Source organism: Canis lupus, chromosome 23 (assembly GCF_048164855.1).
Source record: "Canis lupus baileyi chromosome 23, mCanLup2.hap1, whole genome shotgun sequence".
In the NCBI taxonomy this organism is placed as follows: Eukaryota; Metazoa; Chordata; class Mammalia; order Carnivora; family Canidae; genus Canis; species Canis lupus.
Genome location: NC_132860.1, coordinates 3,515,664 through 3,537,200, shown reverse-complemented (window position 1 = coordinate 3,537,200; position 21,537 = coordinate 3,515,664). Strand labels below are relative to the sequence as shown.

Genomic DNA, 21,537 nt, shown 5'->3' with positions numbered 1-21,537 from the left:
GACTCGATCTCTGACTTGGATCTTACTGCCTTAACTGCAAATCCAATTGTTACTTTTATCCAATAAAAGGGAACAGCTTACTTCTCCTTTTAGTAATCTAAAATGACCTTTACTGACGTTCCCCCGATGCACCAAACTTATTTTTTGCACCTTACATCTGAATCACATCTTGTATTAATTTCCGTACCATATCTGCCTCACAGAGTCCAGCCTCACTTTGCCTGGTTTATTACTATATTCCCAGAGCTATGAGTTCCCAGCACATAGTAGACATATAATAAATCCTTTATACAGATAAACATGAATACATTTTTTTTATTAGAGAAAAAAGGATGACACCGCTAAATGAAAAGATATAGAGCCCTTCGGCTTTATTTTAGGAACTGTCTTTGACTTAAAGATGCCTCTCTGCTCTTCAGCATGTGCATTTAACTAGTTTGCCTAGGATGTGGCAGTAAGAGATACGAGGTAACTTGTAGGTTATATGACATTTCACATAGTCTTTAAAAAAAATTTTTTTAAAAAATTAAAGAATATTTTTAGAGCAGTTTTAGGTTCATGGAAAACTGGAGCAGGACAAGAGTCCCATATACCCCTCTCCCCCACATGCTTAGCCTCCCCCGTTGTCCATACCCCACCCCCAGAGTGGGACATTTACTACAGTCGCTAAAACTGCATTAACGCATCATAATCAGCCAAAGACCACGGTTGACATTGGGGTTCACACTCGGCGTTGTCCATTCTGTATGTTAGAACAAGTGTTTGCTGACACGTACGCGTCATCGTAGTGTCGCCTGGGGCGGGCGTCCTGCCCTGATGACCCTCTGCACCTTGCTCTTCATCCCTCCCTCTCTCTGTCTTCGGCAACCACTGATGTTTTCGCCGTCTCTCTAGTCTTGCCTTTTCCAGAACGCCATGGAGTGGGAAGTCTACAGCCTGTGCAGCTCTCAGACTGGACCCTTTCACTTGGCAGCACAGTTATCTTTGAAGCTGAAAAATAAAATAAAATAAAATAAAATAATAAAATAAAATAAAATAAAATAAAATAAAATAATAAAATAAAATAATAAAATAAAATAAAAATAAAATAAAATAAAAACCTTAAGATGATTTGAAAACACACCACTGAAACCGTGGATGCTGTGAAGTTAGGAGGCCACAGGAAGAACAGGCATCCTCAGGCCTCCCCGTCCCTAGAAGCCTTCCTGGGACCGTGAGAGTCCAGAAGGAGGTCGAGGTGGAGATTGGAGCGACGTGTGCAATGTCTGTGATACACTTGGCTGTTGTTTAATTCCTTTGTTGTTGTTGTTGTTGTTTAATTCCTGTGAGCAAACAGCTCTGTCCCACCTGGTCCCTATCCCGTGGGCAGGTGGGCTGCAGGCCGGGTGCACCTGCCTCTGGGCCGGGGCCAGGCGCTGCCTCCCTGCCTGGGAGTGGTGGGCGACGGGAGGCTACCCGGGTCGGGGAGCTCCGCGATGTGTATCTAGGACACTCAGCAAATGTAGGTTAAATAACATGATGCATAAAAGGAAGACAGAGGGAGGTGCTGTGGAAAACCGGGTGGGATGCCTTGCTCTTTGGCTACCACCGACCCGTCCAGCATTTGTGAAATGGGGGGAAAAAACACTTCTCTCAGTTTTTGTGAGCATGAAATGTGTGAATATATACAAAGCATGCAGAAGGGTGCTTGGTTCCTGCTTAGCTTACATTAGTAGTATTATTTATTTAAATATTACTTTATTAGCTATTATTTTCTTAAACAGCATTTTTCTCTACCAGATGTGATAGGAGCTGGAAGACAATCTACCGTCTGGTAAGAGCCCTCCCGTTACTGATTTAGAGAATATTTGTATTTCTGAAGAAGATGTGGACTAGACGTAGGGTTGACTTTCTTGTTAAGGAAGCGATGAGCCTGGCCTGGGTCTTCTCCACTGGATAGCCAGTCAATAGCCTGGATAGCACTGAGGTCTGACTTTTTGGGGTTCCTGAGACTCGGGATCAGAGATGATTTGCATAGGAAAATTTACATAGCAATTACTCTTCTGACAGATTTTGAGTTAAGCTAGGTGTGTTAAAATATATATGTTATTAATATACTTTTTATCACTGAGGACACTTCGGGAACATTCTTCTCCTGTTAAGTACCATTTTAAAATAAAAAAAACAATTCCGTAACAGAAAAACCAGAATATTTATTAATTCAGCAGCACTTGGTAAATTTCTACTCACATGCGGAATGTCTCCTCAACCGCAGTGCATGGTGTATTTTCTGTTAGCTTCTTGGTGTATTTTCTGTTAGCTTCTTTTAAGAGGGATTGGTTTTATTGCTGTAAATATGTGACTTGCTGGGTAAAACTATTTCTCATTTGTCTGAAATGAAAAAAGTATTAAAACCTCCTTTTTCCCCTCTGTAATAGGTAGAGTCAACCACAAGAGCTGTTGTGAGGAATGATTTTAACTCTGAAATAAATTACAGTTACATACCCGGGCTGTCCGGATTTCCCCTAATTCAGGGAGATAAAGCTAAAACTTCTAAGTAAAACACGGCATGAGGGCAGCCCCCGTGGCTCAGCGGTTTAGCGCCGCCTGCAGCCCAGGGCATGATCCTGGAGACCCTGGATTGAGTCCCACGTCAGGCTCTCTGCATGGAGCCTGCTTCTCCCTCTGCCTGTGTCTCTGCCTCTCTCTCTCTCATGAATAAATAAATAAAATATTAAAAAAAAACATGGCATGAGACTATCAACATCTAGACTGTCGTTTCCCAATCTCCCATTAATGATCGCCTAAAAAGGATACAGACACACAAAAACAAACACCACTGCCAAACACTAAAGAAAAAGATCTTCACTGTTTAAAGATTTGGTAGGAAAAGATTAGGAAACACGAGCATGAAACACAGACCCTTGGCCTCAGGAACTGAAACCAGCCGGATGGCCACCCAGATTCGGTGGGGAGCTGGGCTAGCCTGGCCCCATCGTTGGTCCTCTCCTTTGGGCTGCGGGGCCACACAGACAAGGACCCTAAGCACCCACTGCCCTTAACAAGAGCAATCTTCTGAGCAAGGCAGTCATGACTGCTCCTGCTGCCTCCCTCCACCTGTGCCCCCCCCCCTAATTCCAAACAGAAATACCCAGTAAGAGGGCACGGCAATAATTGGTTGCATTCAGAACAGCAAAATTTGGATAAAAGGTCTCCTGCAGGTGGAAGTAGATACTGACAGCACTTGAAACCCATGCATCCTCTAGTCTTTCACGTCACATAGTACGGCAAAATAAGTCAATTTTTTAAGCATAGACCAGGCCTCAGTGATCAAGAAGATTCCATCTGTATGAGCCATATTCCATGAAATCTTGAGAGACACCAGAAGTTAACTTAGAGCCTGTATGCAACACACTGCATTCTGAGTTAAGCTTGACTTACTGCTAAGGTTGAGAACAGATTTTTCCTATGAATCAGCAGTTTTTCTCCTAGGTACACAGGGATGGAAATGTATGCACCTGTGTATTGCAAACTATATGCATTAATGTTTATTATAGGTTTATTTTCAATAGTCAAGACTGGAAACAGCCCAAATAGCCATTGTTAGTAGAAGGCATAAATAAGTCTCATTGTACTTATATAGTAATAGAACATTGAAGAAAAATGAACTACAAATACATGAAAATTAGAGATGGATTTCACACCCGTAATATAACAGGGAAGAAGCCAGACACAAAAGTTTCTTCACTGTATATTTGTGTTTACACAAAGGTGCTAAACAGACAGAACTAAAATATAGTGTGGGAAATAAAACTAAGGAAAAGCAAAAAAATAAAAATAAAATAAAAATAAAAATAAGAATAAAATAAATAAATAATAAAACTAAGGAAAAGAAAGGCAGTAGTTCCATGAACAATAAGATTATGATTACCTTGTGGGGAGCGGATGTGGAGGGCAGCTGAGAAAGGTGATATAGGGGGGCTTCTGAAGGAGTTGGGGGGTTCTGTTGCTTGACCTAGGCAGTAGTTACACAGGTGTTGGTCTTACAATAAGTCATTGTTTTTTTGTTTTTTGGGTTTTTTTGCAATAAGTCATTGTTATGCATTTGTTTATTGCATGGTTTATTTTGTTGCAAATCATATTTCACAAGTATTTGTAAAGGATACCTGCTTTCCTTTGCTCTGATTCTGTATCCACACCAACATCCTTTGGGGTTTCTACCTGGTTTTGTCCTAAGGAAGATGATTTTCTAAAAAAAAAAAAAAAAAAAAGCAAAAGGAGTCATTTGGATAACTAGCAAACAAGACAAATCCCAAAGCAAATTAATACATTGCATGAGTATTTTACCTTTTTTTTTTTTTTTTTTTTTTTTGCGTGAGAATAGCTGACTTTTTTTTCGATCCCAAAAGCTCAGACGACACTGAGGTGCTCTGTGTGCATTATCTCATTCGGTCATAACAATAATCTTACAATGTCGACGAATACAGTTATCCTCACTTAACAGCTGTGAGACCTGAAGCTGAGCAGTGAGATGGGGTGACATGTCTGAGGACACAGTTGGTTGCAACCCCCGTCTGTCTGGTACAGACCTCGGGGCCGCAGCCGGCGCACCGACCTGCATCGTACCAACTCAGAAGGGTGTCCCCACGTAATCGGTCAGCAGTCACTCCCAGAGCAGTGCCCTGACCTGATACTGTGCCCGCCTGGCAGGTAAAGTCACCAAGGAGACAGGACCCTTGGCGGCTACTGGCACCTGCTAATCAGTCTTCCTCTGGCACACCTTGGCATTCTTCAGCTCTGTAGCTCGGGCCTCTAAGCCTGGGATTATTAGACAGCAGAGTAACTAAATATCTACATGCACAGGTAGGCTGAAATCCCTGAAAAGTCTTCTGTGTCCTCTTATTTTCATCACTCAAGTTTCACACAGTATTTAGCATACACGTGGTGTTCAATAAGTGCTTGTTAGATTGAAAAGAGAACGGAATACTGGAAAAAATACGCATGTCACAAACAAGCAGTTACTACCATAATTTTATTTGAAAAAATACCCTAAAAAATGTGTTTTTATGCAAGGAGGCAGACTTCTATTGCTATTTTGCAAATAGGCTACAGTCTTTGCAAAGGATTCTTTCTCAGCATGAGCCGTAGCGTGCATCCTGCCAAGATATTCTTTAGGAGGTTTTTTTAGCCAGTTTTTCTGAAAGTACCTGAAATTTATGGATTGTAGTGCGTTAAATAATTAAGTTGTTTTCAAACCTGTTAAAGGATAAGGTGCCTGATGGATGATCGGCATGCCAGCTTCTCTGAACAAAACTAGTTTTACTCTGTCTTCTGGGAGGGATAAACACAAAAATCGTCTCTAAATTAAATGCATCCTGTATTGTAATTGAAAAGCATTTTACTATTCCAGATAATTTAAGAGATGAGGCTTGATTTCATTTTCAAACAACTATTATTATATCAAAGAATTAAAGGAGTCATTCCTTTGATGTCTAGATACAATGATACATGTAACACATTTCCTGCCCGTTCCGCTTTTTAAAGGTTTGAACACGGTTAACCAACACCTTGGTCAATGGTTGCCATATGTGTATTCAAATAAAATATAATACTCCTAACCTTAAAACTGTACAGAACTTATACAATGTTGTTGTTGTTGTTGTTGTTAAGATTTTATTTATTTTTTTAGAGAGGGAGACAGAGAGAGAGAGAGCACAGGGGCAGGGGCAGATGGAGAGGGAGACGCAGAATCTCAAGCCTGACGCTGGGCTCGATCTCGAGACCCTGAGATCATGACCTGAGCCAAAATGAAGTCAGATGCTTGACCGACTGAGCCACCCAGGCGCCCCTATTCAACAATTTTTAAACGTAATTCGGAAGAGATTTCCTAATTTTTCTGTGCTTCTCTATTAGCATTTTGATTACTATCTCTCATTTTGTCTGGTAAAACTCATCGTCAATAATTTAGAATTCATAGAATAATCAAATAGTAAATTAGAATTCTAGTTAATATGGTTTGATTGTGAACACATTTGCTCAGAAACAAAAAAAAGTCGATCTTTTTGGATAGTCAGGCTGCTGTTTCTCTGGGAGAGTTGACCATTTGCTTTGCTTAGACTTAGAACAATGGGTCACAGTAACTGTCCGGGTTCCACTTTTGGTGCATGCTGCTTTTAAAATATGAAAAGCATGCAAAATCAACTAAACACTATCTAATTTTCTTGTATTTTTCCTACCAATCAATCATTTACTTCTAGGTCTTTGCACTGAAGGACTTTTGCTTTCACCTGGGGTTAAATACATTATTAGTACCATACGACTTAGCTCCCTCTCATTAATGGACTGGACTGGGTGATATACTTTAAGCAAAAGAAAATGCAAAGGAAGAATCGTCCATGGGTTTATTTTAGTCCAATCCTTGTATAAATTAGTATGGAAACGTCTGGAGGCAGTGGGTCATGGCACACCATGGCTATTGCAGTTCTGCTGCAATTAATTATCTTAACCTGTTATAATTTTGCCTTAAATATTGGAGGGGAGAGGATGAGAGGATGAGAAATGATAACACGATTTCTTCTTGGCCTTATATTCCTGAGGTCACAGGATTATGGATATTGCCTTCCCTTTGTTTCTTCCTCCCGCAAGGAAGGATGCTTACTATGTGTCTGATTCTGGGTTAGATGTCTGGAACACTCTGAGACAAAATAGTAAGAAAAAACAAACAAACAAACAAACCTTACCTTGGTCCAGTTGTTATTCTGGTAGGATAAGACAGACAGTAAACAAAAGATAGCAAATTGTTTAGTTATGGAACATGTTAGGAGTTAGTAAGTGCTAAGGGAAATAGACTGGGCTTGGAAGAGGCGGAGCTTGAAGGGTCTCAGGAGACGAGTTACATGATGTCATTTATAATGTGGAGGATCACGCAGGTGCCTCAGCTCTCATGCCAGGTAAGTCTTGCAAGGCAGGGATTTGGTGGAAAATTGGCCCGTGCATATTTAGAAAAAAAAAAAAATAGCTCAGGTGGATGAACAGAGCAAGGTGAGGACCTCAAAGCAATCTCAATGAGCAAGTGATTAGCCTTGATAAGTAAGCTGCTGTGGTCAGCTCGCAGTTTTACATCCCGTGAGCAAGTATTTCTTGGAGCAAGCAGCTCGGGAATTATTGTTTGGTTTAGTGTTGTTGAACACAGGTTTAGAAAATAGTATCTATTCTGAGTAGTATTCAAAATCGGAAACTGTGGTGGTTTCAGTACTTATGTAAAGCCGTAGTAGTGCCCGTATTTCTGAAATGGGAGTTGTAAGTATTAAATAAGATCAAACATGTAAGGCACGTGTGTCTGAACCTGATGTTGAACAAATACTCATCGTATGCTACCTGATAATTATTTTTATAGGACGTCACTGTATAAAACAGACGTAGTTTGATGCCAGCCTCAGAGAACGAGGTTCTGGTATCAGACGGCCTAATTTCAAATTCTGGAACACCCCTTGATGGCTTGTCTCCTGTTACAGATCGCAAAGTTTTCTTTAATTATCTTTACATATCTCATAACTGGAATAACTGGAATGTCAAAAAACACTTTTTTTTTTTTTTTGCTGTCGAATTGCCAGTATCCAAACCAAGTGACTGAACCCAAAAATGTGTGAGCTTGTTTAACCTACGCTATTAACGATCATTGCTTCATTTGCAGAATGACATGAATTACATAGCATCCAGTGGACTTCTATTCAAAGATGGCAAAAAGCGGATTGACTACATCCTGGTTTATAGAAAGTCAAATATACAATATGACAAAAGAAACACATTTGAAAAGAACCTCCGAGCAGAAGGCCTGATGTTGGAAAAGGAGGTAGGTGCTGCCCTAACACTAGTTACGTGACATGACGTGCTCGAAGGGCTATCGTCTATGGCTTCTGTTTTAGCATGGGAAGCGTGTATAGCTCACGTCTTTATAAAACGTGTAGTCATTTCCTAAATTTCCACATTTTCCTAAATGTGAAAGAAATATGTACAGACAGTCCCACTTAACTGTGTATTTCTTTCTTATATATTTCCGTAAATTTAAATTTTTTTCAAAGAGCATAACTATTTTTACGATTTTAAAAATTGAAGAAGTGATTATGCCTACATAAAGCACAAAACCTGCGAAAAGAAAAATGCTGAAAGAAAAGGCTGCCAAGCCGTCAATGTCTGGTTTCAATATTGGACTGTGAAGGAGTTCCTTCTCAATCCTTTTTTTTTTTAAATACTTTTATCACTTTTTTCAGACCTTATTTTTTGTTAAGGGCCATTTTAGGACCACAGCAAAACTGAGAGGAAGGCACAGAGATTTCCAATGCTGCTCCTGCCTCCCCACATTATCCCCTATTATCAACTCCTCTGGTGGTACATTTGTTACAACCGATGAACCTACATGGACTCAGTATCATCGTCCAGAGTCCGGTAGCGTTCACTCTTGACGTTGTACATGACGTGGGTTTGGGCAAATGTATAAGAATTTATCTACCCGGATAAATGTATCTACCCGATAGTAGGCAAAGTATTTTCATTGCTCTAAAAATCCTCTGTGTCTTCCCTGTGCACGTCTCCGTGAACCTCAACTCCTGCCAACGTGACCCTTGTACTGTCTCCATAGTTTTTCTGGAATGTCGTGTAGTGGAATCGTACAGTTTGTAGACTTTTCAGGCTTGGCGTCTTTCACTGAGTGGTATGCACTTAAGGATCCTCCATGTCTTTTCATGGTTTTATAGGTCATTTCATTTTAGTGCTGAACACTGTGCCATTATCTAGATGCACTGCAGTTTGTTTATTCATTCCCCTGCTGAAGGACATCTTGGTGGCCTCCAAGTTTTGACGGTTATGAATAAAGCTGCTTTAAACATCTGTGTGCAAGTTTTTGTGTGGACGTACATGTTCAGTTTATTTAGGTTAATACCATGGAGTGGTATTGCTGGATCCTATGGTAAGACTATGTTCATTTTTGTAAGAAACCTTCAAAATGTCCTCCCAAATGGCTATACCATTTTGCCTTTCCACAGCAATGAATGGAGAGATCCCATTGCTCCCATTCCTCACCAACACTTGCTGCTTCCAGTATTCCAGATATTGACCATAGTAGGTGTATAGTGGTAGCTCTTTTTTTTTTTTAATTTCCATTTTCTTGGTATATGATGTACAGCATCTTTTTGTATGCTTCTCTGCCATCTATATATCGTGTTTGGTGAGGTATCTGTTAAGGCCTTTGAGTTGTTTGCTCTCTTATTGTTGAGTTTTAAGATTCTTTATATATTTTGAAATAACAGTTCTTTACCGGATGCGTCTTTTGCAAATATTTTCTTTCAGCCTGTTGCTTGTTTTCTCTCTCTCTTTTTTTTTTTTTTTTGATATTGTCTTCCACAGAGCAGAACTTTTTGATTTTAAACAAGTCCAGGTTATCAATTTTTTTCCATGGGCTATACTCTTGGTGTTATATTTTGAAAACCATCCCTGTACCCAAGGTCATACAAGTTTTCTCTTATTTTATGTTTTAAGAGTTACACAGTTTTGCATTTTACATTTAGGTCATGATCCATTTTTTGCTCATTTTCTTAAAGGATATAAGGTCTGTGTTTAGATTTATTTAGTTTGTGCATGTGGATGTCCAGTTGTTCCAGCACAAGGTGTTTACAGAGACATTTTTTTCTCCATCATTTGACCTTTAATCCTTTGCGAAAGATCCGTTGACTCTCGTAAGTCAAGTTGATATTTATGTGGGTCTATTTCTAGGCTCACCATTCTGTTTCCTGTATCTACTTGTCTATTTCTTCACTAACACCACTACTGTAGCTTCATAGTAAGTCTGAAAGTCAGGTAGTGTCAGTCCCATTTGTTCTTCACCTTCAATATTGTGATGGCTCTTCTGGGTCTTTTTCTTCTCTGTAATCTTTATCACAAAATGACCTGTTGAAATTTTGATTGGCATCACAATTTTGATTTGCATCGAAATTTTGATTGGCATTGTACATCTATAGATCAAGTTGAGAAGAACTGACATCTTGACAATATTGAGTCATCCTATCCATGAACATGAATTCTCTCTCCATTTATTTAGTTCTTCTTTGAGCTCATTAATAGAAATTTGTAGTTGTCCTTATATGCATCTTGTACATGTTTTCTTAGATTTATACCTAAGTAACTAGGTCTTTGTGGTGCTATTGTAAATGATATTGTGTTTTTAATTACAAATTCTACTCTCCATTGCTAAAAGAAAGCAATTAATTTCTGTATATTATCCTTTATCCTAAAAACGCTGCTTTCTGGTTTCTTAAGGTAGAATTTAGGTTATTGATTTTAAATCTTTCTTCACTTTTAATACATGAAATCAATGCTATAAATTTACACCTAAGCACAGCTTTCACTGTACTTAAAGTTTAAATAGTTTAAATCTGACAAATTGTATTTTCATTTTCACATAGTAGAAAATTTTTTTTTTCCCCTCTGAAGATTTCATCTTTGCCCCGTGTGACATGTGGAAGTGTGTTATTGAATCTACATCTATTTTGAAATTTTCCAGTTATCCTTCTGTTACAGATTTCCAGTTTAATTCCACTGTGGTCTGAGAGCAGACATTGTAAAATTATTTCTATTCTTTTAAATTGGCTAAGATGTGGTTTATGGCCCAGGATATAATCTATCTTGTGAATGGTCCATATGAGTTTGAGAAAATGTGTATCGTGCTGTAAATGAAGTAATTTTTAGATGTCAGTTATATCTATTTGATCAATGGTGTTGTTGAGTTCAACTATTTCCTTACCAGTTTTCTGCCTATTGGATCTGTCTATTTCTGAGAAAAGAATGTTGAAGTCTCCAACTGTGATAGTGTATTCATTTGTTTCTCCTTACAGTTCTATCAGTTTTTGCCCCACATAGTTTGACATTCTTATTAGATGCACACACATTAAAGATTGTTATGCCTTCTTGGAGAATTGGCTTCTTTATCATTCTGTGATGCCCTTCTTTATTCCTGGCTTTTCTTTTCTTGAATGCTTTTTTTTTAAGTGTTCTTTAAAGGATGTTATTTTTTCTAGTGGCAATAAAACTACCAATGCTCAGTAGAAAAAAATGGAATATAGAATGGAGATAAAAGCATTTTTTGTAGTCCTTTGATAAAAAAAAAGTCTTGCTACTACTATATTTAAACCTCCAAGATCTTAGAAAAACACATATTAAACACATATTTATCACATTACAGAAAGAAAAAATCTTAATGTGAAAAATTAAAAATATAAAAATGTGCAAAATAATAAGTAAAGTTTATATCTGCTATCTCCCAAATCATAGCATTTTCTTTATTTATACCTCTGTTAATGCCTTGATTTTATCCTGCTGGGTGCCCTTCAGGATATTTTCTATGTATATAAATATGTACACATTTTTTGAGAAATTAGTCATGTTATGCATACTGTTCTACTACTCAAATCTGTCATTTAACAATATATTATGAATATCTTAAATTACCATTATATTTAGATCCAGCTTATCTTTTTTACTAGATGAAAAGTTGAGAAAAGATGAGAGTTAGCCATTCCCTTATTCAGAGAAAAATGTTAAATTAAGTATTTTGAGAGGCTCCTAAATTACTACAAGTGGGATTCAACTACTTTTCTAAAAACTGAGATGGACAAGGTGAAAAAATGATTTTTTTGTTTAAATATCTAGTTTGCTAATAAATGTTATCAGTGGAATAGAGTGCTCATTGGTACTTAGATATGTTATTGGAGCCCCCCTTCTTTTTCCCCACAGGATGGCTCCTGTGATTAGTCTTCTAAGAAACACAATTAGGGAATACTGAACTGTAATGTGAGGTGGCCCTAGAAAACTGATGTGTTTATATTTATTAATACTTTTAAATATATATAAAATGACAGTACACTGCCTTGATTTTTTACAAGGTAAGGATTTATTCACACACTGCCTACTGTTATAGAATTGGGCAAGTTAAATTCTGGTCTCAAATTCTATTGACTCCTTTAATTGTGTTTCCTTTTTTATGTCTCTTCTGGGAATTTTAACCCAGAATATCCATATCACTGGACTAATTCAACCAATAAATATTACAAAAAGCTTATGAACTCGGTCTTGTGATAAGATTTTATTTCCCTATGATTTCTTCTCTATAGAAACAACTATTTCCTCATCTGTTCCCAGAACAATTTATACATACATTCTATTATAATATTGGTAGTTATTTTGCTCACATATCTCCAATTATTAATTAATTCAGCAAATGATCTTAACAGGTACTATGCAAGCTATTGAGTAAAGTAGACCTCATCCCTGCCTTCATTGAACTTACAGTACATATGAGTCAGTCTTTCATAATTTCAAACTGTGAAAAGTGACCGAAAAGAAAAATAAATGATGCTAGAATGACTTATATCAAGGGCAGTGATCTAGTCTGAAGGGTGAGGGAAGATAAGAGGAAGGGAAGACATGAAATTTTTTTTAAGATTTTTTATTTACTTATTCATGAGAGACAGAGAGACAGAGAGAGACACACAGAGAGAGGCAGAGACACAGGCAGAGGGAGAAGCAGGCTCCATGCAGGGAGCCCGGCGTGGGACTCAATCCCGGGTCTCCAGGATCACGCTCTGGGTCACTGAGCCACCCAGGCTGCCCAAGAGGTGAAATTAAAGAAATAAACGTTGATGTTTGAAAATGGATAGTACCTAAAATAAATCAAATAAAAGGGCTAGATGTGATTTTTCAGCACTGACTGCACATTATAATCACCTGGGGATCTCTTAATGCCAAACCCCATTATAACAGGAATCAGTTGAATATTATGATGGTTGTGGGATGAAGGAAACTGGCATTTTTCAATACCAGAATAAAAGCATGTATGATCTGGAAGGAAGTGACCTAAATGAAAAGGAGTCCATCGTGGGAAGATAAGGGGGCAGACTGCTATCTGCAGAAGGAAGAGCCAAAAGAAAACTACTTTTGACAGAAGAAAGCTAATTTGGGGAGAAAATGAGATGGGATTATGAGAATAAAGATCACAGGCCAGTGATTGACAGAGCTTTGAGAAATACAAATAAAAAATGTTTGAAATTTGTATTAGAGCCTAATGAGAAGACTGAACTGAAGCTTAGTGCTTTAGTCCTTAGAACATAGATGGTAAAAAAAAAAAAAAGAACAGAGATGGTAATATAAGCCTTGTATTAGGATGAAACCACTAGAGAGAATGAGAGGAAAAAAATGAATCTAAGAGTGAACCTGTAAAAGGCAGGAGGGGAGAGGAGACACCTGAAGGTGTTGGAGGTAGGTGGAAGGGCCAGAGATGAGGGGTCACAGGGCAAATACAGCTGGGAAGTCCAGGAAGACAAGAAGGAGGCCCCTTCCAGTGGAGGTTGTGGAGATCTTTGGTGAAAACAATGAGAATCATCATTCTGAGGAGATGGACATGTAAGCAAGATGGACATGGGTTGAAGAGTGACTAGGCACCAGCAGTAAATGTCGTCAGCACGCTGTGCACGGGAGGGTGAAGAGCAATAGCCAGCAAAGGGAGAGAGCTCTCGTGAGATTTCCCTGGTTTCTTTCTTTCTTTCTTTCTTTCTTTCTTTCTTTCTTTCTTTCTTTCTTTCTTTCTTTCTTTCTCTTTCTTTCTTTCTTCTTTCTTTCTTTCTTTCTTTCTTTTCTTTCTTCTTCTTTCTTCTTTCTTTCTTTCTTTCTTTCTTTCTCTTTCTTTCTTTCTTTCTTTCTTTCTTTCTTTCTCTTTCTTTCTTTCTTTCTTCTTTCTTTCTTTCTTTTCTTTCTTCTTCTTTCTTCTTTCTTTCTTTCTTTCTTTTTCTTTCTTCTTTCTTCTTTCTTTCTTTCTTCTTTCTTTCTCTTTCTTCTTTCTTTCTTTCTTTCTTTCTTTCTTTCTTTCTTTCTTTCTTCTTTCTTTCTTTCTTTCTTTCTTTCTTTCTTTCTTTCTTTCTTTCTTTCTTTCTTTCTTTCTTTCTTTCTTTCTTTCTTTTCTTCTTTCTTTTCTTTCTTCTTATATGAGATGCTTAAACGACGATGGCGAAGATCCAAGAAAGAAGGGTGGAGTCGGGGGGAAGCATGAGCAGATGGAAAAGAAAGGACTTGGGACACAAGGACACAGAAAATGAAATTGTGAGCCTGTCAGCAAGTATCAGACTTGTTAGCTGAAAAAACAGGAATATCCCTTAGGGAACGAGCCCCCAGTTTTTAAATTTACATTCACTAGAGCTAAGCACGGAGTCTGGCGGAGAGTAGGCCTCCAGTCCTCATTATATCACAGGTTGGTAAGGACAGTTTCCAGATGATCCCATCATCAGCAGATGATGATAAGGCCATATTTGAGTGGATCGGTATGTGATCTGTGACTGTGTTTGTTCCATGTACATTTCTAGATCATATGAGCAATTTGGCTTGCTAGACTTACTCTCATGAGCCACCGCATTGTTTTCTTGCAGCTCTCTGCCCCCAGCTCACGGAGGGTGACTTTGTAAAAACTCAGTTTTTGTACTTCCTCTTCTCTCGAGAGTGAACATTCTACTTCTTGGGAATTTTGGATGTAATAATTAAATAATAATGTGAAGTGTGAAGGCGGTGGGTGTTTTGTTCCCTCCAAAAGGCCTGCCTTCATCAGAGCTAACAGAATAGCGGCAGATTGGGAGCTTTTGATTCCAAGGGAGAAAGTAATCTTTCTCCCTGGCAACACCATCCCTTCACCAACCCCTTGCTCAGTAGCTGTGAGAAAATGAAACTACTTTTGTTTTGTTTTAAGTAGAGGTATAACAAAAGAGAAATTAAGTTGAGGAAGTTCTAAGAGAAGACAGTTCATGCTGCTTGAAAAAGATCTATATATATTTAAAGTTAAGACATACAGAATTAGAAATGTTCTAGCTGTATGTGCACTTAGCTTGACATTTCACTCGTTGATGGTAAAATTAATGTAGCAACATCCTTCTAAAGCATCTCTTTTATTTAAGTGTATTCGATTTTTTTCACATCTTAAAGGTTGACAGGAATGAATTAATAATCAGTGCTATGCCAGCTATTCATGATGCTAATTTGAATTTTGACATAGCACCTCTCCCAGAATAATTTTGGTTTATTCGCGTTCTCGTTTCCATCATCTCTTGGTGAGGGACAAGTTACAAGGAAGGTGTATTTAAAATAAGTTAACCCACACATTCATCCATTCAACAAACGTTTAGTGAGAGACTACTACATGCTCAGCATAGCACGGGGTGTTTGGTATATACACATTGAATAGAATGAAGATCCCTTCTTTCAAGGCACTTACATAAATCAATAGTTTGACTTATTAGAAGGTAGTAAATACTAGAAGGAAAAGGATAGGCAGTGAGAAAGATGCGGCAAGGACAGGCAAGTTGTAGCAAGCGACCAAATGATAAGAAGTAGGACGAGTAAGGGGTAAAGTAGTAGGAGAGGGTGGTTAGCGAGATACTGAGTGTGACATTATATAAAAGGCTGTGTGGGTCACTGAAAACACTTTGGCTTTCCCTCTGAATGCAATAAGGTTCTGAGAAGTTATATGATCTGAGTTATGTTTTAAAGAATCACTCTGGCCATTATGCTATGAATAGATTTTTTTTAAAAGATTCTATTTATTTATTAATGAGAGACACAGAGAGAGAGAGGCAGAGACACAGGCAGAGGGAGAAGCAGGCTCCCTGCAAGGAACCCGACATGGGACTCGATCCCGGGTCTCCAGGATCACACCCTGGGCCCAAGGCGACGCTCAACCACTGAGCCACCCAGGCGTCCCTATGCTATGAATAGGTTACTGGGGACAAGAATGTAAGCAAAGGCTATGTTGGGCAGCACTATAGGAATCTTGGCCAGAGATGATGATGGCTTGGATGAGGGTGAGAGTTGTGGGGAGTGATCGTAATATAAAGTAAAACAAATCAAGGTTGTCCTAGTATAAGGTAAAACAAATCAAGAACCGTCTGGTAGTATGAAACCCCAGCTCTGCTGCTGTGGACGTGGAATCTTCAAAGGCCTCTCCCAACACACGTGTCACTCACACTTCCTTCATGCTGTGACTGTTCTCTGGCAACCACCATCCTAGGCTTCAGGCACCGAGATGCTCTGAGGGAGAATGAGACGGCCACGCATACGGGAATAAGGTCCAGCTCCTGAGAAACTTTTTTTTTTTTTTTTTTTTTTAAGCTGAGAAACTATTTTTCGTCCCAGGAGCTGTTGGTTCCACAACAGAGATCCCTGCTTTCATACTCACGGGAACCATTGGAAGGAACACAATGTTCAAACATCGGGGCATTTTTCAAAGGCTTGTTATTTGGTCTTAAATCATTCTACATGTAGAGTGCGTCAGTCTGCTATAGATTGTTTTTTTTTTTTTTCCAGTGTCTAGACTCCTTTATTTTCAAAGAGGCCTCTCTTCCAGATTCTGAGGAAAATGAATACTAGAAATGTTTTCTATAATCTTGAGGGCATCATTTTCTTTCTCTTTGATTAACTGCTGAAAAAGAGCCCACCTCTCCCTAGGAACAAGCAATAACATACGGGTATAGAACATTTTAAATACATATCAAGGAAGATACATCTTCCAAAGAGACTATAGTCTATAGAAATAGTTTTATTACGACTTCTATCCAGGATATGTTACTGGATATACAAATCTATAATTCTTGTATACAATATAATATTGTATATTTAATTTGTAATATTTTGTAAAATATTGCAATATTTAATATTTAATTCTTCTATCACTTGGTTCAAATCACTCTAGAGTTTTCTGCAAATATAGCTTGTTACTGGTTTTTATGACTCAAAAGGCCCATTATTGAAGGCTTACAAAGCCAAGGGATAAAGAGGAGTCTGGTAGCTGTTTACTAAGAAAAAAGAGAAAGAGAGTCAGTGAGAGAGAAAAATTCTTGTGAAGTTTTGAAATTAGCCATAATTTTGGCTCAGGTCTAATTGAAGAAGCACACTCTGGACAGAGAATGAACAACTCTGGATACTCTGTTTCACTTGGGTAGTTTATATGTCTAGTCGCTCATAACACTCTTAACGGCTCTGAATTAAGATCATTGTCTCCATTTCTCAGGCAAGAAAACAAGATGAGAGAGTTAGGTAATTTCCCCAAGTTCACAGAACTAAGTAAATGATGAATGTGAAATGTGTACTTAAGTCTGGGATTCTGAATACTATGTTCTCTCTACCATGCCATGTGATTTCCTCTAAGTAGACAGTTAAGATTGAAGAAATTTAAACTGTACTTGGTAAGCAAGAAGGAAAGTCCGTTAACACCCAGTTGGCCAACACCATGATCTCAAAAGGAGGATCTTTGTTATCAATTTGAATATAAGGATTTTTGTATGGTAAAGCAAGAAAGACTCTTAAGACATGAAATTCTTCTTTCACTTGCCTCAGTGAAGGAGTTATTTAAATGTCTATTTTTTTTATGTTTCAGAAAGATTTTCTTGATTCTATCACTCCTGCCCAGAAACCTTTCTTAAAAAAAAAATTAAATTAAATTTAGTTAACGTATAGTATAATGTTAATTTCAGGGGTAGATTTCATGATTCGTCAGTTGCATACAATACCCAGTGCTCATCCCATCACGTGCCCTCCTTCGTGTCTGTCACCCAGTTACCCCATCCCCCACCCACTTTTCCTCCAGCAACCCTCAATCTGTTTCCCATAGTTAAGAGTCTGTTAAGGTTTGCCTCCCTCCTTTTTTGTCTTATTTTACTTTTCTTTCCCTTCCCTTCTGTTCATCTGTTTTGTTTCTTAAATTTCACATATGAGTGAGATCATATGATATTTGTTTTTCTTTTCTGACATATTTCACTTACCATAATACCCTCTAGTTCCATCCACATTGTTGCCAATGACAAGATTTCATTCTTTTTGATGGCTGAGTAATATTCCATTGTGCATGTAGACCACATCTTCCTCATCCATTCATCAGTTGATGGATACCTGGGCTCTTTCCATAGTTTGGCCATAGTGGACATGGCTGCTATAAATAGTGGAGTGCATGTGCCCCCCACCTCCGTTCAAATCACTATTTTTGAGTCCTTTGAATAAATACCTCATAGCTGCACAGAAACCTTTCAACCAGTCTGTAATAGTCGCTAAAAAGAATCTAGAGATAACATCATAATCGTTTTCCTTCTCTCTTCTAGCTAGGTAAAAAATGTATTTTTAAACAAATAGTTGTTTGAATTAAGGCCCATTTAAAAAATTCTACACATTATTTTCTCCATCATAGCTAATGTTTATGACGTTGGTCTAAATTCAAAGGCCTATTGATATTTAACACATCCTGTATCTTCTTTAGTCATGGTCAATTTTATTCCCACATTCTTTACCTGTAATTTAAAACAAACATATTTGAAGTAAGAAAGCTCTTTGGAAATTGTACTTGTGTAAAAGCATCTTTTGTTATGTTTCCCGTGATGATTTGCAAAATACGTGTATCTCATTAAACTATAAGGAAAAAAGTAATCCATGGTCCAAAATTTTGGAAATTAATTTACTAAATTTACCTTCTTGGATATTTTAAGCAAGTATATGCATATTAAAGTATCTCACAAGTCCTCTAGTGAGAAACCCCAAATTTTCTTGACCATGAGATATCTTGCCTCTTTTTTCATAGTACTCTGTGGAATAAACTTTAGCAAATGCTGGTCTGTGGAAGTGTCTGACTTACAACCATGATGCCCTCTATATCTGAGTATTAATCAGATGATTGTCCTATGGTGTTCTAATAATACTTTTTTAAAAATATTAGTGATACAAACTTGAAATATTATTCTGCTAAGCTTATGAAAGTAGCCACACCTAACATATAGGGCTTTGTGAATATAGGGATATAAAACTATAAAACTGTACAGTTTAATTGTAAAATATTTATGATTTTAAATTAAACTGATAGATTTCTTCTATACTTTTGCACTTTTGACACCGTTGCGTTTCTTGAGAAGTTCTATCTAGCTGAATTTTTACTTGAACAATGTTAACCAAATGGAGACCAGCTGTGTATAGCTTGGCAGGCATGCCTAAGTGTAAGCAACAACTGTGGTTGTTCCTTTACATATGTTCAGCATCTCTATCCCCTTGTAGGATAAGCTCTGTGGAATTCACTGCTAGAATAGTCACAAACATCCTCCTCGCTGTATGGGCCTCCAATAGTATAGGAACTTGAGAAAATAACTGTCTAGGCTTTTAAAAATACAGAACATGACCATAAATGATATATAATGCCAAACTAGTCCATTATTTAGTTACCTATTTTAGACTAGTGGGCCACATCTAAGAATCTTAATAATTATCTTATTCAGAAACATAGCTGATTCTCTGTTAGTAATATGAACAAAATATTCAGAACAATGGAATCCAATTCTAGGAATTCTTAAGAATTAGAATTTTGCTAAAAGTCCCATAAGTAATTGTGATGCACACTTAATTCTGCTTAAAAGCCTTTTGTGTGGATCAAAGATGCTTAAATTCTTAGAGACTGAAAGATTAAAGTAATTGCAAATTTGATAGCAGTGTAAGGTCATGGACTTGTATGATTTATATTCCATTTTTTCCCAGGATTTTCATAGGACCTAGCAGGTTGTAGGTACTCTGTAAAGCATGCTAGAAGAATAAGTGAATGAATCAATGAATGGCTAGTGGCAACTGTCAGTGTTTTCTGTTCCCTCTGAGCAGGATCATGATAAAGTTCCCAACAAGAATAACTTCAGATTCCTAACTGGCTCATGATTTTTCTGGTTGGAAATCTGGATCTTGATAACAATCAATGTTAAGAAAATGCACTAACTTGTATGGTGATTATTCTTGTATTGCAATGGCATTCTTACATTTCTATGAAGATTGTTCTGTATTAAGAACTTTTATTCATATAAATCCCCCTTAAATCAATGACAATGATTTATGTGGAGACAAGGTGACAGTGTTTTTTGCTTTCAAATCACAGTGTGGTGTGATGATATCATCAGCTCTGATTCTAAATAACCGTGCCTACCTTTCTATCCTTTGCAGCCAGCTGTCGCAAACTCTGATATCATGTTTATTAAAATTCACATTCCATGGGACACACTGTGCAAGTATGCAGAGAGGCTAAATATCAGGATGCCCTTCAGGTACTTTCAAATTTTACTTCATTCTATCTCAATGTAATTAAGATGAAACCGTTGTTTGTTCTTTTTTTTTTTTTTTTTCTTTTCAAAACTTCAGAGCAATAAATGTAACTCTTTCTACAGAGCTGCTTCTTCCAAATGTTAGAATATCTTGGACACTTTTTTTTTCCTTCTAATATGTTTACCAAATGTGATAAACCTTGCGGTCCCTTGGATGTTTTATGCCATTTTTAGGTGGACTTGCCAAGAGGGAGGGAAAAACGGTTGTTTTCGGAATTTGACTTACAGTTCCCAAGATTAGTCTCAGTTCTTATTCCATATGGGTGGTAAAAACTCTTCTGTCTCTGTGGAAGGCAGGAAGTGTGTGTAGCGTCCATTTGTGAACAAATGCAGTGATTCTCTTGGCATAGCAGTCAGCAAGAATCATTCCTTGCCGTTCAACTACATGGTTTCTTAGCTCTGTCCTCAGCACCAGAGGATACATAGGAATGGGAGACCCACTCAAAGATTTTTCCATTTTTCCTATAGACAAAGATTGAATAGACATGAGTTTCCCTCTGTTGTGTATCTTGTGTTATATGCAGAATTATCACTTCCTCCATGTGGAATTCAATAGTGTTCCTACTGTGTGCGAAGAGATAAGGATTATGTACCTTTGAAGCTCAGTGTGTTTCACCAGCTGATAAGAGGGTTTAAAAAGAGTAACAAGATACTGAGTAAAAGAGCCTCTAAATAGTGATTGTGAATGTAAGAGCACAATTCGAACATAACAGAGAAACATCTCAGACCTGGTAGCTTGGAAGAGGCCAGTTCTGGTAAGACTGCTGACAAGTCTTCCGGTTCCATGGTATTCAAGATAAAATATGAGATAGTGGTCCCATCTTTCTAGTCACTTGAAAAACCCCAGGCTTTGAAAGATGCAACCACAGCCATTGTCCACGAAACAGAAATTGATGAAGCATTGGCAACTACCGAGGAATCTACAGACAGTATTAGAATTGAATACCTAATTAGCTTGTATTCAAACCTAAGAGTTTAAAAGTTCTCTTTAAAAATGATATTTAGGAGATAAGCAAATAAAACCTCAAAAAGCTTGGCAAAGAATAGTGGTAATGACAAAATATAAAGCAAAAGCTGATAAAGGAAAGAAAAGTCTAATCCTTCAGCACCTTATACAAATGATAAGTTACCTAAGAGGACCCGAAGTCGGTATGTTTCTATGAAACGTGGTTCTTAAAAGAAGAAAATAAGGGCCTATGAGATGTTATGTGTGTTATGATTAACTAGTGTGAGGTCTGCAAAGGACTGCTTTCAATTCAAGGCATTATATCGAACTAAGCTAGAGAGCACAGCTGGGTAAGTATACACTTGCACTAGTCTGTACATCCCTTCACTTCTGAGCAATTCTTCCCTAGTGACA

General features: G+C 37.7%; 1 protein-coding gene across 6 annotated transcripts in view; it reads left to right on the top strand.

Moving 5' to 3' along the window:
- ANO3 (anoctamin 3) overlaps positions 1-21,537 on the top strand; it is a 372,668-nt gene that overhangs the window by 251,157 nt on the left and 99,974 nt on the right. For all 6 annotated transcript variants that reach the window (XM_072793741.1, XM_072793740.1, XM_072793739.1 and 3 more), the window contains 2 exons: positions 7,673-7,831; positions 20,020-20,120. In XM_072793741.1, coding sequence (XP_072649842.1) covers positions 7,673-7,831; positions 20,020-20,120 — 260 coding nt within the window. The remainder of the gene's footprint in view (positions 1-7,672; positions 7,832-20,019; positions 20,121-21,537) is intronic.